At 38.5% G+C, this 27,658-nt stretch overlaps 1 protein-coding gene and 1 long non-coding RNA gene across 2 annotated transcripts in view; one reads left to right on the top strand and one right to left on the bottom strand.

The window, feature by feature from the left end:
- Window positions 1-34: 34 nt before the first annotated feature.
- LOC149319650 (uncharacterized) lies at window positions 35-27,492 on the top strand. Its single transcript, XR_016280227.1, has 4 exons — window positions 35-114; window positions 325-437; window positions 22,739-22,808; window positions 26,901-27,492. It is a non-coding gene; the product is annotated as an uncharacterized LOC149319650 (long non-coding RNA).
- The window catches only part of ADAMTS5 (ADAM metallopeptidase with thrombospondin type 1 motif 5), a 63,490-nt gene continuing 56,806 nt past the window's right edge, over window positions 20,975-27,658 (bottom strand). Inside the window, exon 8 of the mRNA XM_089512149.1 lies at window positions 20,975-27,221. Coding sequence (XP_089368275.1) covers window positions 26,645-27,221 — 577 coding nt within the window. The 3' untranslated portion in view covers window positions 20,975-26,644. The remainder of the gene's footprint in view (window positions 27,222-27,658) is intronic.

Genomic DNA, 27,658 nt, shown 5'->3' with positions numbered 1-27,658 from the left:
ATAGGAAGAAGAAAGTCTTGTCCTCAGGCTCCAGAATGACACCCAGACTGCTCCTCTGCACTGGCCCCTTCTTGGCCACAGGCCAGCTCCCCAAAATCCAGGGCTCCAAAACAGGTGAAGTGGAGGGAAATGGGCCTTTGGTCTTCCTAGCACCCTTCAAGGGCTGGGAGAGGAGTTTAGTCTTTCCATTCTTCTTAGCTTTTTGTGGCACACTTGTCACTTCTTGGACCCCTTTTCATCCAGACAGAGGAGGAAAAGGTGTCCGGGAGAAAGTCACAAGCAGTCTAATTATTTTTCCCTTTCCCTCCTTATTAATATGGGCAGTCCTGGTTTGGATTTCTTCTGGCCCTGAGAAACTTCATCACTCCTTGGCTTGACCATAAATCAAGAGCATTTTGGAACAGGAACATCAAGAGGATGAAGAAAAGCTGTCTAAGGTACAGTTTAAGGGGACAGCGTGTCCCAAGCATCCTTAGGCATGTGAGTGGTAAGGGACATTTGCGCCTGTAGCACCTCACTGGCTGGTCTCACCTGTTTCTTCTTCTTTGACATTTCTTATGGCCAGTTCAGCCTCTTGTACACCTGTACTTCTGAGCAGTTAGTGCTCCTTTAAAACCATTTCAAGAAACACATTTGTGTCAATGCTGCCAATAAACGTATCTAAATCCCAACTAAACTTTAGCAGTACAGCTAATCCAACATGTTTGTGTGGTCCACCACTTCAGCTGCAGTTTCCTTGGCTCCCCAACCCCTCTTTTAGAGACCCAGGGTTAAGAACAAACACACATGTCTGGACTAAGCAATGCTCCTGACGCCAAAGTTCTCTGTTACGTCAGCTGCATGTTGAGATTAAACTCTCTTTCATTTGGCCTTTGCACAATGACAACATTTCAAAACTTCTCCCTATCCCTTAAATGTTTTTGCACCTCAAATCCAAAGACCATGCTGGATGTTGCTCTCAAACAGATATTTGGGCATCTTTTATTCGGTATCCATAGGGTATAGCATATATTCTTGCTAAAGTGATGCTTCAGGTAGCACACTGGCTGAAGATGCCAGCCACCGCTGCTGGTGAAATGTCAGGAATAAACTCTTCTAGAACATGATCTCGTACCTCAAAAAACCCACAAAAAAGTATGGATGCTGGCTGTGAAAGCCATGAAAGCCTTTGACTTCACATTGTGAAGGTTTGCTTTCAAATGTGTCTCCTGCAGCATTGCATCTGATAAGATATACTTGGCTTTAACTGACCTGTAATTTTACTCTGATGCGTCTTCTCCCTTGGCACATTAATAGATCCAAGTGTGAGAATATATATTTTTTAGGATGGAGCAGAGCAGCACTAACTTTCCATCCACTGAACCAACATGGCTGGAGGCTGGGAGACATTGGAATGATCTCATGAACCAGTTCATCTGCATCAGGATAGAAAAGAGGAGTTTCTCAAAGTACCAGCCCTGAATGACACCTGGGCAGTGACAGGCCCTGCTCATTTTTTGTTTCTTCTCATAGAATTCTTCATATTAGAGAATTCTGTGAGAAGAAAACAAAACAAAAAAAAGAAATGAAAACATAGAATTCTATATTAATCTTACAGATACGAAATTCTGGAGAAAGTGGAGAGGAAAGTAAATTATTTCACCAGAACTACTGATAAAACTTGAATTTTGGTAGGCGCATACAGACTCTGAGCATTATTTGTTACATAGATTTTCCAGGCCTGTGCATGTTTCCTTGGATGTAACATGCCTGGTAAGGTAACATGCCTTAGAAGTAATATGCCTTTTCCTTGGAAGTAATATGTTTCCTTGGGAATTAGTTTATCTGGACCCACAGCCTTATGCTGTTGTTCCCAGCATCTTTCTACTTGGAAGCAAATCTTTTCACATTTAGGTCTAGCTTACAGGAATATTATTCTGTGTTTTAAATGAAAGGAAACTTGTAGAAGGAAAAGGACATTATTTACAGTTTCAGAAGTATACAGTCCCTGTTTTTTCTTAACAATCAGTATACTAATAATATTACCTGTAAGAGTATGTGTATGTGTGCACGCCTTCAAATTGCCTGTTGACTTAACAACAACCTCATGAATTTCATAGACTTTTTTGAGACAAGGGCTACACAGAGGTGGTTTTGCCAGTCCCTTCCTCTGAAATATAGTCTACAGCTTTTGGTATGCATTGGTTGTCTCCCATCCAAATATTAATCAGGGCTGGCCCTGCTTAGTTTCCAAGATCAGATGGGACTGGATACCTGTAGGGTATGTTGTTGTTGTTGTTGTTGTTGTTGTTGTTGTTGTTGTTAGGCTTCTAAATTAATCCAGTTACCAAAAATCAACTGTAAATGGGACAGTTCTCCTTTGGTTAAGATTTGTTGCTATAGCATCCTAAAATCTCTTTTTTGTTGGTGGCAACTTTCTTGACTTCAACCTTTTTCACTTTTTAATATTTTAAAGATTACAGACCACCTTAAAAATATTTTTGACATGAAAAAAATCTAACAGTTTCACCACCAGGTGGCACTCTGCTATTAGAAATCACTCTCGGGAGGTATATTGAAGGTTAAAGAAATCTATTGCAAGTATTAGGAGGTTTGGTATTCTTTGTATTTTGTTTTCATTGCCTTTTTTGGTATCTTGTTTGTTTAGTATCTGAAAATATCTTTTTAAAAAAGAAAGAAGAAAATTTCAGAGATATTCTTCATGCTTGGCATAATTTTAGCTATTCTAAGGCTGAATCCTATACTTGGGGGTAATCTCCTCTGAAATCAGTGGATAAATACTTTTGAGTAAGTATTTATGAGACTGTGTTGTAAATTGGGCAATGATGGTAACATGAATTCATCTCAACACGCACAGAAATTTACATTTTGGTTTAGAAAGTAACATGGTTACTTCTCAGACTAGTAAACAACCTGAGGCTGTGGTTGATCTGTCTCATAAAGGAGGAGGCTGCTATGAAAGGATCTCAAAAGTTTATGTTTTGCCTCCAAATATACTACTGGAATGTAGTTCCATTGGTCTCAAACAAGCTAACTTCCAAATGTTGGGTTGGACCCAGATTAGTCTTGTTGAACTATGTGGAGTAACATATTACCCATTTAATTGGATCCAAACTCATTCCCACTGAGCTGAATCCAGAGTCAATAGCTCATGGACCAGACCATTGAATTTGGAGGGACAATTTAGCTAGATTATATCCCATTGATTTAAATGGATCCAGCCGAAGAATGACTGCTCAGTCCATGGCTTTCATTGAGTGCAAAGGCCGGCTGCATTGTGTTTAGTGGGACTTAGGCCCAGGTTGGTGTGGGTAGGATTGGAGATTTGTTATGAAGCTATCCCCACGTAGTTTTGACAAAGACTCTGGAGCTGGTCTGGTCAGCCGTGTACAAAGTGGAGGAGGTTGTATATATATTTTTTCACTTCTTGACATCTATGTGATAAACTAAACTTCTGAAAGTATTGTTATATCAAGTGTTAATATGATGTTGACCATACAAGCACATGAATAGTGAGGGGGAAATTGTACTTGTTTTTCATACCACAAAAACAGCTTTATAAGTTAGCTCTGCATCCATAATGTTCTGGGGTTATTTTACAAGATAGCTTTGAGATCTTGTAAAACAGTCTGGGATAAATTTAGAGCACTGTACATTCTCTTCTTCATGGGATATTAATATATGCTAGTTCTAGTACTAAGTGTCCAAAACCAGTTCTGCTGATGGAACTCAAGCCACAGGGAAGAAATATGGAGACAATGATTGAAGTGGTTGCTGCTGTGACATTCTTACTTTACCATTTTGGAAAACGTTTTACTGAATGCCTTACAAAGCTGGCAATTGCTATTTTTTGGCAGGTGGTGGGGGAAACTACTGAAAGAGCTACTGAAAGAAAGAGGGCTGGAACTAGAATGAAAATGAATAGTACAAACCACCAGATGGCTCTCTTGTATCAGGCAATCATTTGGTGAAGAAATATTTTAAAACATTTGCATTGATGTGTCTTTTGTGCTTGCTGTTTATGCAGGACTCTTTGCCAATGTGAATATGCATTGACAGGATAACATTTGTTGGTTGATAAAATTCAGGTTCAGGTGGTAGTATTGTATTACATGAAAAAACAATGATTTCTCTCCCCCCCCCCCCCCCCCCAAGTATTTAACCACCTCAGTCCAGATATACTTACAATCAAAAGTAGTATCAGGCTTTGGGCAGCCACTGAGAAAAGTCTCCCATATACCTATGAGATATATCCCACCAGATATACCTGTGAAGAGGATGTGAGGTGCAGAGAAGGCTTCCCCAGCTCCCAGTGCCAGTTCACCAATTCATAAAGGAGAATATGGTATTTCAAATAACCTGGACCTGGGCTTTAAAACCAGCACTTTGAATTGTGCCTGGAAACAGGCCGGCAGTCAGTGGGACTGTTTCAACAAGGGTGTTGTGTCATCTTTGTAGTAACCACATGTTAGTAATCTGGCTGCAGCTGTTTGGACTACTTGAAGATTCTGAACACTCTTCAAAGGCAGTCCCATGTAGTGCACATTACAGTGATCCAGTCGGGATGTAATTAAGGCATGTGTCACCATGGCTAGCTCTGATGTCCCAAGGAATGGGCACATTTGCAACTGTGCAAATGCACTCCTTGCCCCACAACTGAAATCTGGGCTTCCCTGCTCAGAATTGAATCCAGGAGCACACCCAAGTTGTGAATCTGTGTCTTTAGGAGGAGTGTTACCCCATCTAGTACAGGCTAAATCCCTATTCCCTGAACTGCCTTCTGATTGACCAGAAGCACCTCCATCTTCTCTGGATTAAGCTTCAATTTGTTTGTCCTCATCCAGTCCATTACTGATGGCAGGCAGTAGGACCTTTGCTGGTGGGGGAAAGGAATAATAGAGCTGGGCATCATCTATATACACATGGCACTAAACCCTAAAGCTGCAGACAGCCTTATTCAGCAGTTTCATGTATATGTTAAATAGCGTGGAGGACAGAACCAAACCTTGAGGGACCACACAGGCCAACAGCCAAGGGGCCAAACATGAGTCCCCCAGTACCACCTTCTAGGTTTATTCCTCTTGGAAAGCACATAGCCATGGTAAAACAGTGGCCCTAAGTTCCATTCTAGCAAGGCAAGCCAGAAAGATACAATGGTCAATGGTATCAAAAGCCAGCGAGAGGGCAGCAGAGCCAACAAGGACACACTCCCCATGTCTAGCGCCTAGCACAGGGCGTTCACCAAGGCTACTGAAGACATCTCTGTCCAATAATCAGGCCTGAAACCTGGTTCTATATAATAATAGAAATGGACCTATATAATAAATATTTTATATATGTAGTTCTTCTTTTATTGTATTTTAAATATTTAATTGTAATCAATAGTCATGATTGATTAAAGATCAGATTATATATTTTAGTAGCAAAGAAAGGTAATGGTAATATGCCACAGTCTTCAAAGTGATACTATACTGAATATTTCAGCCTTCTGGTCACAGAAACTAAAATGCTGCAATCACAGATGACTGGTCATGAATGATACTTTAATTCCACTGGCAGGCTATAGTTAAAAGCTAGATAAATAACCAAATCTAGAAGGGCTGTCACCACGTACAAATGTCCTCCAGACATGGATTCCTCTTCTGGATGTAAATATGTCAAAATAATGATGGGCAGAATCCTGTTGGTGACATATACAGCGCGCTTGCTCCATACGCGGGCGCGCCATACATGGCTTCCCGTTTATGCGGAAGCCGCACTGCTATTCGTTGAATGGCACCTGCACCTATGGTATGCATGCATTGCGCCACCACTTATGCGGTATTTTCCTTACACGGGGGGGGGGGGGGCAGGGGCAGAACCAATCCCTGTGTAAGGCAAGGCTCCACTGTACAAGTCTAAACTCCTGTTAACACTTGCTTATACATCTTTCTAAGGTTGTTGTGGGAAAAAGGTACAGTGCATCCATGCTGTACATGGGTGTGCCATACATTGCTTCCAGCTTACACGGATGCTGCTCGGGAGGAAGTTGGCACGCGTGCTTATGATGCACACACTGCAGGCTTGCACCCCATTATTTTCAATGAGATGCAAACATATATGCTTTTTCCCTTACGCGGGGAGTCCGGAATGGACCCCCATGTAAGGGAAGGGTCTGCTATGTATACTATTTTCTTTGTGGAGGTGATCTGCTGCATTCTGCAGCCTTATATGGAAAGAAGCCAACATTCTGCTGGTCTATTTTATATATGTATTAGTGAACAGAAATGCCTTATTAAAATATGAACAAATCAACCCAAAGAAAACAGACTTTAGATAAAACCACCTTCAGGCTCTAGTACTGATTTTTCAAAATATCATCATCATCATCATCATTTTTTTTAAAAAAGTCTGTATTATAAAAGGCTTAACAAGATCACTATTAAAGGTGAAATTATTCCACATGCCCATTTGTGTTTGGCAGCATGTTTAAATGTGACTTATAAGGACATTGAAGAAGATGATGAGGAAAAAAATGGCAGGTGAAACCAAATTCTAAATATACACTACTTTCTTAATAAATTTAGCACAGATGCACGTGCAGCAGCCATACCTTTGCATACAACTGATAGGAAAATGTTTATTAAAAATGGGTTATGTATTCCTGGGTTGTATGAAGGTTTGAAAATGTTCCAAATCCCCTTCCTTGGCTGGGTTGGGAACCATCTGGGCTAAATATTTGATCGGGAAGATAAAGAAATTTACTGGAATATGCATTGAAATAAATAAGAACACAATGGGAGCTGTTTTGGGTCAGACCAGAACCTGGCCTAGTCCTGTTTTCTGTTTCTACTTTGCCAAACAACCATGCCTGTGGGAAGCCCTCCAGCCAGCCAATACCACCCCCTTACATACATTTCCTGCAATTGGTATTCAAAAGTATACTGGATATCAATCATGACTAGTGCGCACTAAAAGCCTTGTCCTCCTTGAATCCTCATTTCCAACTCCAACTTGATGGTTATCACTATAACTTGTGGTAACATTCCATAGTTTGAATATGTACTGTGGGAAGGAGAACTTCCCTTTATTAGTCTTGGGAGTTATTTGAGGCAAGACTTTTCAAGAAATGGGTAAAGTCAAAACTCTGCTTTTTCAACTCCTTCCTTTTAGTACTGTGTTACATATTTTATTCTTCTTTAGATGTTCTGCTGTGCATTATAATGAATATTTATTTAAGTATTAGATGTATACCCTGCCTTTCTAAAAAGAATAGTGCTCATAAGCAGCTAAGAATTATGAAACCAAATAAAACAAAGTATTTGATGGAAATACATTAAAAGCACACCACTAAGAGGAAAAAAGCAGCTGCCAAGCCAAAAGGCTTCCACAGCAACCAACTTAATTGCAGATGAAAAGGCCAGAACAGGGTTTTAATATTATTTATTACAACCATCTTTTTGTGTAGATTTCAATTTTTTTCCTCTCTCTGCCGCTGTACAGACCGGCGCTTTGCGCTAGCCTGCACACGTACTAGGGTTGCTTTGGGGCGTCCTTTCCAGATGCTCCACAACCCTAGTACGTTGTAATGGCAGTGACCTTTCTACATGGGCGCCGTCATTACGATGTCACAGTCACACTACCTTCAAATGGCCTTTTGCCGCTTCCCCGAGGCCTGGAAAAGCGGCGGATTGGGGCCTAAGGGCTGCCGCTGTGGCCCTGATCTGTTGGGGAAAGGGGCAGTCTGTACACCGCCTCTGTCTCACTATCTAAATTGATAGACCATTGATTAAATAGCACTTTATAAAAGTTTTGCTGTTTATGGTGCATTAACTTTTAATGAGAACATACCCTAGTCTAGACCTCTCATGTCAAATATCCAGTGTTACCACACATTAATCCTCAAACAAATGCTATAACTAAGAATACAATGTCATTTGTAGGATCACTGAGGAGGTGTGGAACACATCTATGATACTGTATCTTTTAATAGAATAATCTCCAAGAAGATGGATTTGAGCCATTGTGTAAATAGAAAGACAGCTGACTTGGATCTAATGAATGATTCTAACAACTGCTAAGGTCAAGTATGCATAAAGACTCTTCTGGATCTAATAAAAGAGGGAAGAAAAAATATCATATACTGTACTGTGCTTGCAAAATTGCTTGAACTAAATTACAATGATAGAGTTTTATTTTGTTGTCTAATCAGTGGACACCAATCCATGCCCTTCAAAATCTCACAGATGAAGAATGGGACATGTGGCCGAGAACTTCACAGTATGGTCATAAGGGTGTGGCCAGGTAATAAGAGGGCAAAGATAATTAATGTGGAAGAACTTGCAACATTATTATTATAAGCAGAGAAACCATGAAATATATGTTTTTAGTTTCAGAAAACCTGAAAAAAAATTACACACAGAACTCTCTTTCTCTGTGTACACAGTATGATTAACAGTACATCTAATATACATGCAAATCTCAATTTACTGTACTCCCATTAACAACATTTCAGATCTACAGGATTTTTCTCCAGAAATAAATGATTGGAATTCTCATCCCAAATGCATAGTTCTTCTAGTGTGTGCAGTTATGTGAGGCAGCGGAGGGGAGAGAGTGAGGAGGGTGAGGTGACTTGGAGTTCTGATATAAGAAAAGCTGACTGGACTGGATGTATTATACCTAGATTGGAGAAAAGGGGAGGAGGAGAAAGCAATTGTGGTTTCCACATTGCCAGAAGGAAGGTGTTTCCTGAGCCTGCCTAGAATGGAATGTGTGACAGGAGGAAGAAATTAGGATCTTGCAGTTTTGGGTGTGACTGCAGGAAAGGTCCTGAGGTGGAGGGATCATGATGGAGAGAGAACAAGTGGGTAACTTTAACAATGCCAAAAAGTGTAACTTGTGTTAAACATGTTGCAATAGAAAAAGTGTAACTTGTGTTAAACATGTTGCAATAGAAATAAAACGACAACAACCATGTGGCAACTTAAAGCCTGCTTATTCTTGAGGATTGAGTGAGAAGGGAGAACTCAATGGGTGATTTGTTCAAGAGCTGTTATGTTTCTTTGTTTCACTTTTTTTAGTGTTACTGTACAGGAGATGGGTTGTCTTTTTCCTTATTGTGCCTACTACACCTGCTGTTTTAACTTGGCACAGAAATGAAGCCAGTGTTCGTGCTAAATTGCTTCAAGGGAAGGATATTTCATAAATGGGGTGCTACAACAGAGAAGACCCCTTTTAACATCCTCATGCAGTGTATTGTCCCACAAAGGAAATTACCCCCCCAACATTTATGAGAGAAAAACAAGATATTTACTTTAATAAATAATAAAATGGAAATTAGCTTAATGAGCAAGCCATCTCCAAGGAAACTGGATAGCATTCCAAATCAAATATTTTTGAGAAAAATAACTTTAAAATATGGGTTTGATCTCAATGTATTATTATTACACATATTATTTTCCAAACACTTTCATTTTCAAAATTTCAGAAAAGAAAAACTGCAAGATCCTAAGTGGAACAGACAGTAAAATCTAATTCCTACACTAAATGTTGTACTTCATTAATGGGATCCAAAGATAAAATATACATTTGCTGATTGTAAGTTCTGAGTGGAATATGACACTGAGAAGGCCCTCTCCCATGGTCCCACCAGATACACATGTGAGGATGCTGGCAGGAAGGGCCTCAACAGAAGATTTCAAAATATGGGCAGTCATATGGGAGAATATGGCATTTCAGATAATCCAAATCTGAGCCTGATAGGGCTTTATACAGCTTCAGATTGTGTTTGGGAATGGGCTAGCAGCCAGTGGAACTTTTTGGATCAGCTGAAGTTTCTGAACTCTCTTCAAAGGCAGCTTCATGTAGAGCGTATTGCATTAATTCAAATGAGATGTAATTAAGGCATGTCTCACCATGGCCAATTCCAGTGTCTCTAGGAGTGGACACAGTTGTTTCAGTACTGTAAGCATGTGAAACTGCTTTTTCCTGACCAGATGCCTGAGTTCCAGGTTCCAGGTTGAAGCCCTGAGTACAGCCAGTCCACAAACCTATGTCTTCAGAGGGAGCATAATCCCCTCCAGCACAGACTGAATTCCTTTTTGCTGAACTGCTTTTTAACTGACCAGGAGCATTTCTGTCTAATCTAGCTTAACTTTCAATTTTTTTACCCTCGTGGTAATGGCTTAGTGGTTAAGATGCCAATTCTGATGATAATAAGGTCAGAAGGTTGGCAGTTTGAGGCCCAAGTGATGCATGACAGAGTGAGCTCCCAACCCTACTCCCAGCTTCTGCCAGCCTAGAAGCTCAAAAGCATGCAAATGCAAGTAGATTAATAGGCACCACTTTGGTGGGTAGGTAACAACAGTCTATGTGCCTTGTCTTTAATCATGCTGGCCACATGACTGCCAGAGTCATGTTTGGACAATGCTGGTTTGTTCAGCTTAGTAACGGAGATGAGCACCACCCCCTGCAGTTGGTTATGACTAGACATTCATGTCAAAGGGAAACCTTTCCATTTAACTAGTCCATTACTTATGACAGTCCAGAACAGATAACCCACAGATACGAAGGGTCAACTGTAATAGGGTTGGATGTAATCAGCATACTGGTGGCACCAGACCCCAAAATTCCAGACAACTTCTCCCACAGTTGCATGTATATGTTAAATAGCATAAGGATCAGACTCCGGAGGGATACCACAGGCCAACAGCTGAAGAGTGAAAAAGAAGTCTTTTAACAGCACCTTCCGGATTTATTCTTCCAGGAAAGAATGGAGCCATGGTAAGACACTGCCTTCAAATCCCATCTAAGGCAATCTAGAAGAATATCATGGTTGATGGTATTGAAAACCTGTGAGAAGTATAGCAGAACCGACACACTTTTCCTGTCCCATTCTCAGTGTAGGTCACATAGCAAAGCAACCAAAACAGTCTCTGCCTCATAGCAAGACCTGGAAGAAGATTGAGATGCAGCTAGATATTCCTTCTCCAGAAAGCCCTGGAGCCGACTACCACCTGTTCTGATACTTTGCCTCACAAATAGAGTGCTGGAAACGGTTTGGTAGTTGTCTAACATAGTAAAACCCTTTGGAGAGGGGGCTTTTTCAATAAAAGACTTATAATTGCTTCCTTTAGGCATGGTGGACCTTGGCCTTGTTTAAGTGAAGCACTGACCACTCCCTCTACCCACTCAGCCAGCCCCCCTCTGGCTTTTTTAAAGCTACTACTATGGATACGCCTGAAAACTGTCTTGTGAAATGTGGGTGGTCCGTTGTCTGGATGTGCACATTCTTATTATTCCCACAAGATTTTTCCTCCTAAGTGTTTGTTTAGTTTAAAGGATATTTTATTTAAGGTCTCTGCTGCTGTATTTTTATTGTATTTTTTTAAAAAAGCTAAATGCATGGTTTTGGATTTTACTGTGTATTTAAACTGTTGTGAACCAGGCTGAGTGGTGCATGGATATCAGAAAAGCAGGATAAATAAATATCTAAAAAAATAAAATGAAATAACTGCTGGGGAAGAGTGACACAATAATATATTTAACACAGGCTATTGTTGTTGTTTATAGATTATAGAGACAACTTGTAAAGAGGCTACAATAAATAATGAGATGACTTAAATTAAGAAGTGAAAATGTGAGAATTGTCAAGGTTGTTGATGTAGATAATACATTTATTGTGTGTTTTCATGTTGTTGCTGATTTACCACAACTCTAAGGTGAACCTATCATGGATTTTCTTTTGGCAAGATTTGTTCAGAGGGGTTTGCCTTTGCCTTCTTCTGAATCTGAGAGAGTGTGACATGCTTAAGGTCACCCAAGGGGTTTCATTAACCAAGCAGGGATTCAAACCCTGGTCCTAGTTCAATATGCAAACCACTACTTCACACTGCCTCAAGGACAGCATATACATAGGTTAACTAAATAATGATCTAGTGCATAAATAAGTGTTGATTCAAGTTGAAGAGGTAAGTATTTCTTAATAGTAATAGCAAGCTAATTAACTGTATAGTATTTGGAAATATGTTAAAACAGATCTAAAAGAAAATCTTTAAATTTAATGAAAACATGCTGATAAAATTGATGGTTGAAACTAGATTATGTCAAATATACTGAACAAGAAATCAAACTGGATTGCTAATACATGCACACATATAATACAGTACAGTACATGCAAATTCTACTGTGTTTGTTGTTGCTGTGTGCCTTAAAGCCATTTCTGGCTTATGGAAAATCTAAGATGAACTTATCATAGAGTTTTCTTGGCAAGATTTCTTTGCAGGGGTGGGGGGTAGGTTGCCAACTCTCTCAGTCTCTGAGGATGAGAGAGTGTGACTTGAACACACATATTCCATTTGATTTATTGACAGATTGATTGAATTCGTATCTTGCCTTACACAAGAGATGATATTCCTATCTCATCCTGAGATGGGATTCAAGGTGGCTAATATTCCAGTATTGGATGACATGACCAAAAAGAAGGAGAATGGGCAAGAATTCAGTTGTGTGTAGAATTGTATATAAAACTATACTTAGGGGTATAGCACTATATATTATGAGAGAACTAGTTTAATTAAAGACAAATGCCTTTTTGGTTTTCATTTGGCTTCCAGTGCCTTTTGGCTTCGGTCTGCTTCTAAAGTTATTTTGCTCACATTTAGGATGAACATAGCCCATTTCCAGAAATGTGGTGAGACGAATCTGCATGTCATGCAACTTGTCCAGTAATTATGCAGTTCACTGTGAGTTGGGAACTTCTGCTGCTTTCCCATGTTCCTTGCCTGTGAAACAAGACCTGGATTATTGAGATCATGAACTCAGCAGTATAGCTTTAGGGAAGAAAAAGGAAAATGAGGCCATTATCAGCCCTCTACCTAAAAATTTCCTTCAGTCCCCATATTTCTAGCATCGCAGAGAGAGACTGGGCGAGAGCTATTGAAAATAAATCATAATTTGAACTATTACATTTGCAGTATTCAAATTCACTAGGTAACACTGCCCATGTTCTTTGGATGCTTAAACTATATTTCTAAGTGCCCAGCTCATATTTTAGTTGACTGTAATGTAAGAAATTTCTGAAAGAAAGTTTCCTTGGGGGTAGATTTCTTATTGTGGGTGGCAATGACTTCATTTTGCCTTCTCTGTAGCCGCATCCCTGCATGAACTCTTTCTAGCTGTCATTTGTTTTCAGATAGTGATGCTACTACTCAGTCACAGCTACACTTAGGGGCAAAGTAGACTGCCCCAAAAGAGCGGCTTGCCACTGCTTTGTTGAGCACCAGATCGGGACCACAGCAACTGCATGCTGAAGCCCCAATCTGGTGTTTTTCCAGGCCAAAAGGAAGCAGCAAAATGCAGCACTATTCCATGCTCCTTTTGGTGTGTGGCATGTGAACGCTGTGCCAAAAAAGTGCCATAACATTGCCCACCATACAGGCAGGCAGGCAGGCAGCATGACACTGCTTGGGGCTGGCATTAGGGCGTGCATCATTCAAATGCCATGCTCCCAGGCCTCCTCCAAGCTGGTGCTGTACAGTTCCTAAAATTCAGGATTTTTGAATTGTTTTGATGAGATAACTTGTTCACCCAAAGTAGCTTCAAAATGAGGTATGAAATCTTTTGCTTGTATCATTTGCACTACTTCCTTAAATGTCAAACATAGCTAATGGCTTCATTCATTGGCTAAAAAACACCAAAAAGTGGGAACTGGCTAGTTTCCCACAAAATGTGGGCAGAATAGAACTTTTTGCCTTATAATTTGTGTCCTTCAAAATATGAGATTTTCCAACCCCTTTAGAGATGAAAGTTGTGGATCTGAACCAGCTGTTGTTACAAATATTTATGGCTAGAATGCAACTTAAAATGTACAAAGCCCACTTGTATCCAAAAAATATTTCTAAATTCACTAAATGAAAAATTAAATGAGATGTGTTCATTGATTTTAAATGATGGTTCTATGTATTCCAGAATAGAATCTCAACATTGCTTTGCTGATTTTTTTAAAATTATACTTTCTTTCAATATTGACCAATTGATATCTTTAAAAAAAAATCAAAAAGTGTTTTTAAATAATTCATCTGCAATGTCATCACTATAATCACATTTCCTTTGTGTTATCATTGTGGCCATAGGAAATAATTCTAAAAAATGTTCTAGTTATTCTGGTTATTTCCATGTCAGCAGACAACCATGTCTAGATTTTTAGTCTTAAGGTTAAAGAAGCTGCTATGAGGGTAGGATTCAGGAACTTGGTGAGTTCTTGTAAAGTCTAAACCATTTGCTGCCTTGTTGGCACAGAAGCTCCCAGGTTATACTAATTCTCTACTAGGTATTTGTAAGTATGTGCCATGTTGTTCTGTGCTTCCTGAACAGGAATATTTTAAAGTGCTCATTAGTATTTACCCTTGATTAATTAAAAACCCTTGTTTAAATTAAGAAAACTGGTCTGGAAGCAGAATGTGCAATCTATTTTTCGTGACACCAGCATTTGCTTCTACGTACATATTGCATACCTTTCAACATTTTTCAGATGATAACCAGGATAGATGTAATTCAGCAACATCAGTGTATGGTCAACATAGCCAAAAGTTATTAATGAGGAAGAACACCCAAGCTAGGAGAGGCTCAGCGATTTTCTTTCACATGGATCTACAGTGAAAAGCAAGATTCCTTCCCCCCCCCCTCCTCTCCTCCTGCTATCTTGAGTGCAAAATACTTTGCAAGTTGAACTCACTTTACACCAATGGAAGTAAGCCAAGGACAAAGGGGGGTAGTGGGAGAAGGAGAAAGAAATTGGGACAATTTAAAAGTATCTGAAAAAGTGAGCTAATAGGAAGATTAATCAGAACTGTCCCTGCCAAACTGGGACAGAGTGTATGATATCGACAAAGGTTGCATCCGCACTGTAGAAATAATCCAGTTTGACACCACTTTAACTGCCACAACAAACTACAGTTCTTAGAACCCCATACATTGAGCCGTGCCAGTTAAAGTGGTGTCACACTGGATTATTTCTACAGTGTGGATGTAGCCAGAATTTCCCCAAACCCAGATTCTGCATATACACAGAGTTGTGGAGCTAGTTGTACATGTGACTTGTTATGCAGAGGTGACTGAAAAGCCTAACCTTATTCCTTCTGCTTCCCTCCCCAATCTCCCCCAACAGCATTTTTTCTCTTTCCTTTTTAAAAAGGTGGTGATCTGTTAAACCTAGTTGAATGTACTGTTTCTTTATGTTTGGAGTGAGCATGACATATTTATACGAAGAATCTTTTTTTAAAAAATCCCCAAATCATTTAGCATTTTGAAATACAAGAAGAAAGCAAACTATGGGCAACTAACCAAGGATGTCAAGAGACTGAGTTTTACAAAGGCAACATCATTGCTCCGTCTTCTTTTGAAGTGAACAGGCAAAGCTTGTGCCTCTCCATTCTGGAATGTAAATGTCTGTCTTCTTGCTGTCTTCAAAATCTTGTCATAGTGTAGCTTTCTATCAAAGGAAGTTTTATCCACAGGTATAGACCTTGTGTGGTGATTGAAATAAGACCACAGGCAGCAGCTTTTTGCTCCATTTTCCTTATAATAAGTGTGTCATTAACAGGGCTATAACTAAAAAAGAAAATACAGACTTCAAATATGATGTTGGCTGGAAAGCAACTGGAGGGTAGCAGCCGTTTGCCACATAAATAGAACCAGGAACTGGGAAAGAATTTGACTTAGCCAGCAATGCATAGGTGTAACCCTGTTATTTCTGGACAGAGTACCATAAAATATTCTCCTTGGGCTATTTCCCCAGGCAAATCAGATCTCTTAATGCTGTGAGCAACAAAACAATTGCCTTGTAGGTCCTGTAATATGATAAAATGAAATAAAATAAAATGAAATGAAATAAAAAAGCAGGGGGAGGGGGGGAAACTCATATAAAACCAAATGATCATGTGTTCAACATGTTATCTGCATATTTCATTACCAGTGCTTAACAACAGTGTTCCATAATGTTCCATAATAAAGAAACATGGCTCTATTTATTTTTAAATCCCCAGATTTCCCCCCTAATTGATATTCATGAAAGCCTAGCTCCAACATGATGCTAGTGGAGTAAACAGCTTTGCCCGTGCAGGTGCACTGGATTTATCTATAGTCATCTATTGTGTGAGTGTCAGCAAAAGAGATAGTATACATATGTATTTTGTCATGCAATAGAAAGCTGCTCTGGATTCTGTTCCTCTCTGTGTATCTACTAATACACTGATATCACTAGATACAGGCCTGAATTTGTAATCTCCCCATTCTGGTAAAAAATCTCTTGAAGAATAACAGTATTCTAAAATTTTGGCAAGTTGAGAAGAGACCACAAGTATTCTTGAGTTTCGTTTTCTTTTCATTGTTATACTAATGATAACTGACTTTTTTGGTCAGAAGATTGTAGTTATTTGCCCTTTTTTATTCTCTCCTTTAAACAAATAGCATCTTTTTGCACATAAAGGGTATGTGTATTTACAAAAAGAAACTATGTGAACCTTGTATGCCTTGGATAGTAGGACTTACCTAGCTTCAGTTTGCCACTGAAGAAAAGGACAATCTATACAGTGTTTCTATGACACAGTTTATTTTAACTGAAACTGTAAAATCAGTTAAAGATTACAACTGGTCACTTATACGTTGGTCACATGTTGGTCATCATAGTTTTACAAAACCAGACATTAGACTATAAAGTTTCATAATACAGTACAAATCTATTTTCAGTGGCCAACATTGTAATGTTATCCAGTGTTAATTCATCATTATAAGGAATTTTGCCCAAAGAAAAGGTAACAGAGATATCAGTTTCCTAAGATGTATTTACAATACCAATGAGTATAAAACATAGTGAAAGGTATCACAGAACATGTTAGCCACATAGACATTAAATGAAATGTTTAATAGAAGGCCAGGAAAGGCTAATTTCATTTGGTTGGTATTAGTCTTTGCAGGAAGGACTGAGTGATTATAGCACCTTTCTACGTAGGAGTGTTGGTTCTTAGCCAGCTTACGGATCAGCATTGATCACTGCAATGGCAGAATAGGAAGGAACAGGACTGTGAAAAAAACAAAAGGCACAAACAGCTGGTCACTTTCATGGGCCAATGAATCCACACCAGATTTTTAGTCCAAAGGAGCTAGCCAAAGGTGCTGAACCTTAAGCCCAAAATAGGTTTCACACTTTTGACAGCACTTAGTTAAGACTAAAACCTGGAATGGATTCACTGCATCATGGACATGGAAGCCACGAGCCATCACTGTCAAAAGGAGGAAGGATTTGAAATACATATGTCTTGAATGAAGTAATTTGTCATGCTTAGCATTCAGAAAGCATGAGTGGGGAAGGGAAAGGAGAACAAGTATGCTCATGATAACAACCTAGCAGTTTTTGCTTCATTATTGAAAGTTTTCAAATTATAGGTTGTTTGGAGAATGTTTTTCAAAGCACTTATGAATTTTCCTTCATAAGATGTTTAAAAGAAAAGGCCACAGATGACCAACCTTTTTGGCATGTGTACTAAAAGTCAAATTCAACTCTGAGTGTTGCATGCATAGGCTGGCATCATCTCATAACCTGCTCCTGCTCCTATCAAGCATTACCACAAAACACATGGTTATGTGCCTGTGGTTTAGTCAGAACATGGACACATTACTTTTTGGGCAACATTCAGAGTTGTAACCATCAGGCATACTGGCTAGGGGATTCTGGGAGTTATGAACCAAAAAATTAAACTTCTTCAAGGTCTCATTTTACTACAGTATGTTCTGTCAGGGCCATGGTACTGGAACCAAGTTAATCTGAAGCTTTCTTCCAACACTACGACCCTCAGAAATGTTTTGATTCTAGTTAGAATATCTCATTTGTTCCTCTTTTATGTATTTGTTTTTAGTGATGTTTGTTTCTCTGCAACCAAATTTATATTGATTATTAGACTATTAGTCTATGAAGGACAGAAATCTTGTAAGTTTTTAATTGGATTCACTCTATATGCCATGGCTTGCAATATAATAAATCAAACTTTCCTTAATGTCTTGTAAAACATATTTTACATTCTGTCATTAATTTAACATACAAGTATATGGATATAAATTGTGGACTTTAGTGAAGTTTGGATATAGACTGATGTAATGGAAGTAATAAATGGATACTAGGTACACAAGAACTGAATAGATCCTCTTTTCAGTATACAGTATGTATTTGGATATATAAACTTCAATAATTTACATATAATTATACATATACCTAATTTCTTAGTTGTTTATAAGCTGGCATACAGTTTTTCAGTGTCCCTTTTTGGAGGTATGCTTTAGAATCTGTGTTATATTTTAGCTTTGAATTAGCTTCACTTTCCTTTTTCATAAAATCTCATTGACTCAGAACAAGACGTCACTAGCTACTTTCCCCCCATTTTAGAAGTATTGCCATTCAAATTTTTCCTATCAGTGTAAAAGACGACTTCATTTTACAATTGGCAGCACACTTGGTGTAATTTCTATATTGCTCCACTGGAGCCAGTGTAATAAGCACAATATGTTATTTTTGAATTAGTATAAAATTAAAAGTGTTGATTTGCCAAACTGACTCTGAATTTTTTTCAATATGCTAATAATTTGATGATACACATTTAAGTACAAATTAAATTGTAAGCCAATTAAAAAAAATTAAAACAATTGTATTTGCTAATGCTAAAAATATTATTATGAAACTGGACAGATCTGTGGTCTTAGAATTAAAAATAAACTCATATGTGGAAGAAAAAGCTAATGAAACTTTTTTCAAAATGTTTGGATGGTGTGCATGGAAAATATATTATATATAAGTCTTGGTAGTTTAAAATATGTAAATAAATTGCAATTTACACTGCTGAAGATTTTTTTCCTTTTAGATTTTTGATTCACATTCTAAGGCACATTCTGAGGCACTGACTTTGGAGTAAGCCTCATTGAATTTAGCAGACTTTTCTTCTGAGTAGACATGAACAGAATTTCACTGCAAGAACTGATTCCTCATTCTTATAGATTGCATTTATACCAAAACATGGCATTGGTAATGTGGAGGAACATTTCCACAGCAATATATAAGTGACCTGAACTGGCTATGCTTTTCTGTATTGTACAGCTCAGTATGCTCCCCAGGAAGCCAGGTTCTTCAAGTCTGGCTGCTATGAAATGGTGGTAATTTCCAGGTCTTCTGTTTATTCTTAAAAACAAATGAAAAACACACCCACCTTCTTTCAACCATTTGTGTCTGGACCAACTGTTACCTTTTTAAAAATCATATGGATGATACTTTCAGCTGTTGAAAGTATGCCAAAAAGGAGGCATGGCATGTTTCCAAGCTGAGCCAAAATTGAAATATTTTAGAATCTTTTATAGTCTGTGCTACTATTCTTGCATATTTCTGCACCAGGAAAGATATCTGTACCACAGAAGTTGCCATTTAACTGATAAGACTATGCCAAGATTAATCCAAACTAAGTTGCGTAGGAATTGCAGTATTTTGATTTATGATAGTGATGCCCTCCAGATGTTCTTGGACTGCAACTTCCATCCTACCTAGCATTGTTAATGATAAGAATTGATGAGTTCCAGTCCATCAACATCAGGAAGGACATGTTCTTCATTCTTGATTTAAAGGAAGCTCATTCCACAAATCAGTCACCTTAGCAGGTTATGATGCTTTTGAACCCTTTGTTCAGTAGCAGTTTCTCTGAATATCTGAGCCTGAATGTCATCCCCCATCAGTTCAAAGGCATTGTAGTTTTTAGTGAAGTCAAACTGTAAGCTAATACTTGTTTCTTTGGGAATGAGTTCTCCCTAATTTTCAAGTCACTTTAAAGAACTTTGCTAAGGAAGACATGGGAAACAGCTCCATTACATCTTCATTAAAATCTATGGAGACATCCATGCATGAGAAAAGACCTTCAATTCTGGTCTTAATAATGCAGGTATACCAGACACCCCTGGTATATCATACTATTTAAGCCACTTATTTTCAGTTATATGCTCAAAAACATCAAAATGTGAAGAACAATGGATGGTCCAACCTCAGAGTTATCATTAGTGCCCCATCCAGGCCCCACTGAAATCAATGAACATGATTGTAATGTAGAGATATCCAATAAAAGGCAGGGTTATACAATAAAAACAAAAAATAACTAATATAAAATGGGACCGATTGTCTTGCATATGGTAATGCTGCTTTACTATGGGAGCAGTCACTGCCCATGGAAAAATGGCTTTTGCTGGGGGCTGGGGGCTCCGATATTTTACTTTGGGAATAGGGTTCATCCCTAAGGACAGCACCTTTAAAGCTTCGACTAAACCCCAAAGTGGATTCACCACTCCACTGGCATTGGTGCCACCAGTCATGATGGATTTTTCGAGAGAATAACCAGTGCATACCACTTTTATAGTGGGTTGTTTGAGCTAACTAGTAGCCTGCCAAGAATTCTGTTTGTTCCTGGATGTGAGACAACCAACTTCATTTTTGTAGTAGCATAAGTAAAATGAAGCCAGGAACTATATGCATTATTGCAAGGGAAGCCATCTTTGTTGAGGGACCCAATGTGGTTTAAACCAATTTGGTCAAACTAGTGACTGTCCCTATTTTCAAGGATGTCAGGGAGCTGGTAATATTGATGATCTCTTTCTCACTGAACCACATGGGACCTAACTCATACATGCTGCACTTCCAACATTAGGAGAATAAGGTGACATGGGAAGGCTCTTAGCAATACTGAGACTTTTTTGAATTTCACCAAATAAATACAATGAGAATAATGTATTTCAACATACAGTGGGCGCTTACCTTATGCGGGAGACCCATTCCAGACCCCCTGCATAAGGAAAAAAGCATATATGCTCAAGCCCCGTTAGATATAATGGGGCTTGTGCTTGCGGTGCATCCGTGTGCTGGCACTGCAGGCGTGCATGCCATTTTCCCTTTTGCCGTATGGCTTCAGCATAAGCTGAAAGCCTCCTATAGTGCACCCGTGCATGGTGCAGGAGCACTGTAGTTTTCCTTTGTAAAGAGAGGTCATTGCTGAAAAATATGTCAGTGTCCTGCATATGTACGCATGTGCATTCTGTTTCTTTATATATCTGACACACCCACACTGCCATACACCCAAATATTTTTATTCATACTATTTATCATACTCACACCAACATGTACCACATTCACATACACACACATTCTATTTTTCAAAAAGCAAACAAAAATTTTATAAAAGCAACCAGTGCTGTGCGTTGATAAATTCACATAGTACTTTCCATTCAAATATAAAGGCATAAATTAAAAAAAAAGAAAAGAAGAGGAAGGCAGACAAAGAAGTGGTAGCAAAACAATTTAAATATAGAAATTTTTTCACAATTGGTGTTTCACATTAAATAAGAATAAATAAATCCATTACATCATTCACATACCAATTTGTAAAAACAATAAATTATTTATTTTCAGTGCTATTTGCTTTTTTACTTTTGTGTGTAATTTTTTAAAAAATATTACTATTATAAATTTTATACTGGTGACCAGTTACCAATATCTTCTCCCAACTTCCTTTTCATGGAATAAACAGTTTCTATGGGATTTCAGCTGCATCTAGCTTTGTCAAAATGTGTTTTTTTTTAAAGGGAGTATCTTCAAACTACTATTACTTAATGTGTGTTATGTGTCTTCATGTTATTTCTCACTTATGGTGACTCTAAGGCAAAACTGTCATTGTTTTTTATTGGCAAGATTTGCCTTCCTTTGAGGCTGAGAGAGTGTAAGTTGCCAAAGGTCACCTACTGAGTTTCCATGGCTGAATGGGGATTCATATCCTGGTTTCCTGAGTTCAATTCAACACCCAAACCACTGCAACACAGAGGGTTGTTGAAGATTAAGGTTTATTTTCTAGGGTAATCTGGAAATTTATTGCCAATTCAGTAGTGAGGCTAGTTGGCATGGCTCTACCAAATGCAGAGCTGCTCAGAATCATGAAACTAGTTGGGATTTCAGTAGACATTCATGTTGCTAGGATTTTTCAGAGAAAATAACTAGGCATTGAATAGATCCCAAGTGCTTGGAACAAACTAGTGCCAAACAGAAAAAGTATAAAGTGACATAATTGACACTAGTTTTTCATTTTAATGGACACACAAAGCAGTGTGGGAGATCTGGAGGTATAACAAAGAAGTAGTAACACAGCATGGTCTGGAAACAAATCAAATCAGATAAGACCTCTTTCAGTTGTTTTTGTTTTTTTGCCAAAATTAACCATGATTACCACATGTCACATCCATCAGACTGCCATGCTACAACTAGGAAACTGAAGTTCACATTATTTTCATGCTTTTTAAAAATCAAAGTCTAACTTCCCCATGCCATATAAATTAGACCCCTGTGTCACCTCTTTGCTTGGTTTATTAATTTTAATCCTTTGAATTCTCCCTTTCTTGGACCCAGATGGATTATGTTCAGTCCAAAGCTTCCCACTACTTTAGTAACCATGTATGAGAAAAGTTATTCACTCATATTATTTGATATATTTCTAGCACTTCCCAGATTATCTTTATGAAGAATTTAAGTAAATGGGGTGTGTGTGTGACCAAAAAAGAGAGCTAAACTTGAAGATGATGCTGAGTAAAATGAAGTCTTAAATTATATTGCCGGAATAAATTATGAAGATTGGTACCAGTTTAAGATTTGTCTTCTGTGCTCCCACCTTTTAACCTCTACCTTCTTTTTCAGAGAGAAAGTGGAGAGAAAGTGGGGAAAAGGGGCTACATCTTTCCTTAGCAGGGAGATTATTCTCCTTGAGGTAATTTTTCTTTTGATTTAATGGTATGAGAGAAGCTCAAAAATCTTAATCCAGGAAGCTTCAAAATCTGGAATGGGGCATGACTCAAAGAATGTTAATAAACTACTATTTTTCTGAACTCTACGATCACAGAAACTGTCAATGCAGACATCATAGATAGTACTGCAATATAGAAGAGAACTTTCTATATACATTATCATCCATATGTAAATCTCTCTTTCTCTGAATCAGGAATTGAAAACGTAAACATCAGCCCAGATCTTTGTGGGCTGAATAAGGCTAGAGGGTGGTTTTTCTGGCCGTCAGTTCCCCACAGAGCATCTGGGCATATTTAAAAAAAAAACACATAAAGAAGAGATACCTTTAGGACCAGTTGTTTTTGCATAGGGGAGATTACAGAGCCTAAACTTGGATTAAGACAGCTGGCGTTCTGGGGTCCCTTTATGCATATTTGCAGTTTCTTCCATTAGAGGACCTGATCTGGGGTACAGCAGATTGGGTTTGGTGGCACTACAGGGCAGACAGGAGCCTCCCTTTGGGTCAGAGCCAGCAATTTTCAGTTCTGTTGAAGGAGAAAATCATGGATATCCTGCCTTTTCCACAGCTGGGTGGCTAAGGCCAGAACCCTAGTAAGTGACTCCAAAGCATCACTGCCTTTTCTCTCACCTGCATCTGAGAAAAAGCACTAGAGTAGACAGTAAATACTAAAGCCTTGGTGATTATTCCAGGGAGGGGGAGATCTACAGTTTCTGTTTCTCCAGAAGCATTCTCTCTTTAGCAACATCATACATGAAGAAGTGTATTGCATCTCCCTATCCACTTAGAACCCTGGAGCATTTGCTCAAATTACTCCATTGATAATCCAATTTTGATCCCCCATCCCCATCTAAGGTCCCTAAACCAAAAATGAGTTCCAGTAGTGGACTGATGTTGACCATTTCTTTTAAAAAATCTGCATCTCTGGACTGGATGTGGTCCATAGTGGCTACTGATGTTGAGAAATTAGCCCTCAGCCCCACCACAGTTGACCACTCCTGATACAAATGTGGATTACTCTTTAACAAAATTCAATGAATGTGCATTTCTATCTACATTCTGCCACACTTAATCATATATAATTGCACACAGTTAGAACAGCATTGGAGAAAAATGCTTAAAAATAAGCACTAACTAGTTAGATCTCCATACTGGGGCTCCTAATAAAGGCACCTACATTGTTTAATTGCTGATAATCTGGAGATGTGAAAGAACAAGTGCCAGTCATTGCCGAGTGGCTTTTACAAAGTCAGAGTACTAGTTAAGAACAGAAGTGGAACTGTAAAGTGATAATTTTACTGCTGAGTTGCAGTGTTCACCCTACCTAACCATCCAATTCTCTGAGTGTTACACAATGGTTCTCCTCATTCAAGTCAACAAGGCTTATATAAATGGAGTGGTTTAACACTGGAACTATTTTCTTCATATCTATGTTATGCATAGGATGATGCATCCTGACCACAATTTCAGATCACATCAGAACCTGGTTCTGGAGCCAAACATACATGTGCAAAGATTTTAGATCAAAATTCTAATGAAAATTAAATTTGGATACTCTGGCTATAAGCCTGATCTCATTGAACAATAAAAATTATAACAGAAATTTACAAAGTTAGAATTGTCTATATTTATAACATTTATGGAAGGCACTGAGAACGGAGGTGCAATCTATTTTCATTTCTATTATATCCCCATATTTAATACTTTCATCCATAAAAGATAAACATGATCCAAAAGTTTTATTTTGCTAGACTTCAGATGAAGTATTTATGTTACTTTCTAAAATGGAAAATATTTGTCCATGATTGGAAAAAATATGCTCTGCTCTGAGGCAATATTTAATATTGGCTAGAGTGGTGACATCAAAATGTGACTTGAATTTCTTGTGGCTCTTTAGTGTCTACTCAGTCCTGTTTGTGGCTACTCAAAAGTAAATTCTATTGATTCAAATAGTGATTTCTCCCAAGAAAGTGGGTATAGGGCTGCATTCTTCATCTATAAAAATATGTAATGTGTCCAAAAGTAAAATTCTCCTTTTGTTTTTTTAAAAATAAAACTAAGATATCCACAGCAACAACAAATAATCTGCATGGATTCCCCCAATGTTTGTAGGCATGTGAGTTTTGAGGTGCAATTGAAAGAATGTCCCTTTCTATTCGAAGGGAGGACCCAACCCTAATGTGCAAAAGACAGCACATCCTTCACAGAAATAATAAAGCAGTTTGTACAGAGGAAACCTCTGCTCATATCTGATCATAAGTAGATCTCTGGATTGGGGAATCTAAGTGGTAAGGTATATCCCAAAATTAAAATAATTGAAAAAAGTATTGCTATATGCAAGACACATGGTGTGTTTTTAGAATTCATCATAGCTTTTTCAGTAGATAACAAATTCATTACATGTTATATTTCTGGCAGCCACAGTGAAACTAACAGAAAAACAATTATGAAGAAGTTTCAGAATATCTGAGTCAGAAGATGTCAGGCACAGACCTGACTCGGTGCCTTACAGAATTATCTTCTTCCTCACTATTGGAGACATGTATCCTGTGGCCCCAAGGATCTTATTCAGGCCTTGGCCTGGATTTTACCCCCCATTACCAGGAATCAAGTTAGATCTCTAAAAGCCCTCTAGTAGCCTGCTCGGATGGGGAGAAAGGGACATAGAGTGCAGGAAGCTGCCTGTTTGGACTGCCTGCTCTTTATACATAGTCCCCTGATGAATTTTCCTGAAGGAAAGCTGCCTCTGACAGTTTCCCATTCCTGTTGTACATGCTGCTTCCATATAGTGAATTCCTTCCCCCTTGTCTTCTTCTTTATTTGTCTCCGTTCTGTGCCAGGGGTGAGAATTACTCAGCCCTCCAGGTGTGATTGGACTGCAAGCCCCAGTAACCTTAACAAGCACAACCAGTTGTGAAATATCCTGGCAGCTGGAGTCCATCATCAACTGGAAGGTCACACAGTTCTGACCCTAGCTCTACACAACTGGGTTGTGCCTTTTGAAATTTTCATTGTTCCTGTAGTATAAATTTTTAATCCAGAAAAAGTACCCCCCCCCCCCCATTTGTGTTTAAGAGGCATTCCAACAGCTGCTTTTATTACTGCAGAGGTGTGCCTATACGGACATTTTTCATTAGAAAGGCATTCAGATAGAACAAAACTTTGTTGTCAGGAAATTCCTAGAAAGGAAATGTATTTCCTGTTGTCAAAAATGTATTTTTTAAAGCAGCAAGCTCTTAATTCTCTAGCAAAATATCCACAGCCATCTGTTTTAAAAGGTAAAGCAGTCCAAAATGGCTGCAGACACACTTTGGTCAATCACTTGTGTCATACAGAGTAGCTGTCATTTTTTCACAAGAACAGCAAGTGATATAAAGTGACATACCAAAGTAAAAGTATTTACAAATAGTATAAAATAAGCTATTGTGGTATCATGGGTAAGTATGACAAGTTGTCTAAGGATGTACTGTGCTAGAGGTAGGTGAAAAAAGGGAGATGGTTCTGTAACCTTCAGATATCTCATGATCACCCATTCACTGGTTTATCCTCTTCTTAATTGCAGATACAAAGGGCCTTGTAACAACTAATGCTTAGTGCATTTGACATATTAGGATCACCTCACTAGAACCCAAAGAGTGCATATCTTCATTTGGTCCAAATAGGCAGATTCTGCCCATAATTTCAGACGATATGAAAGTATCTTGAAGTGTTCATGTTTTGTCTGCACCCGGGTAGATCTTATGTCAATGTGTTGACTATGACTTAATGAAACTCCTTTTGAAGAAGCCTATAACCACAGGTTAACATTTTTTGAGCAAGCACTGCTTGAATGCTGAAGGTCTTTGAGACAGAGGACATCCTTTTGCTAATTTCTCATTCCCATCTTTACATTGGACAGTTCTTGTATGCCAGCCTGTATCACATGTTCGAGAACAAGAAAGCCATGGTCCAGTCACCCATTGGGGTTGTGTAAGAAGAGGTGCCAGTTTGTTGCTGCTGCTGCTGCTGTTGCTGGTGACAGAGTTTGTTATTTGGGTTTGTTTCTTTGGCACATAGAAACTATAACGGACATCCACTGGCTTTGTTGGATCAGTGGCAAGAATCTGTACTATAAGGATCTCCTTCGTGCCTGTATGTCCCATCGCATGCAGAGAATCATCTTTGTGACTCCAGCCACTGTAGTTCATGACAGTTCCATTGAGGTCAATGATGGTTTCTGAGGTTGAGATCATGTATTTCCCATTGACAAGGTACTCACCATTTCTTTTTTTCAGCGCCAAGTAAGCTGTGAACCTAGTCTGGTCTTTAGCTTTGAACTGTCGTATTTTGATGTGGGTTGCTCCTTCTGGTATTTTCACAATATCTGTGTAGCCCTTACTGAGACACAGAAAGATACATGTTAGTGAGGAATAAATGAGGGTCTATTTAAAGCTACTGAAGCTCATGGAAGTTTATCCCTTACTTGACTATGATCTGTGTCAAGCATTAAATGCATTTGCCACTTCTATTAATCTCTGGGGAAGGTAACTTAATTTTTATCCCTCTGAAGCTAAGGGAAGCAGACCACTTACTTCCGTATTTATTTGCAGTTGCTGGAATGTCACAATACTTTGTGACACCAAAATATTATAAAAATGATATTTATTCATTTTGGTAAATAATAAAATGATAACTTGACATTAATGGAAAATATTATAAACCAGGCTTGAAAAAGAATTCTGGTGGTTAGTTATCACCTTTTTCAATCTCTGGAGTTGTTCTCTCTTGAATAAAATCTAGCTAGGAGAAAAATTGTGTTTCTCTGACCTCTTGAC

This window comes from Sceloporus occidentalis, unplaced genomic scaffold, assembly GCF_023333645.1.
Source record: "Sceloporus occidentalis isolate IW3139 unplaced genomic scaffold, rSceOcc1.0.p SCAF_2, whole genome shotgun sequence".
Taxonomy (NCBI): Eukaryota; Metazoa; Chordata; class Lepidosauria; order Squamata; family Phrynosomatidae; genus Sceloporus; species Sceloporus occidentalis.
Note: the sequence above shows the minus strand (reverse complement) of the source record. Positions and strands in the feature narration are given on the sequence as shown.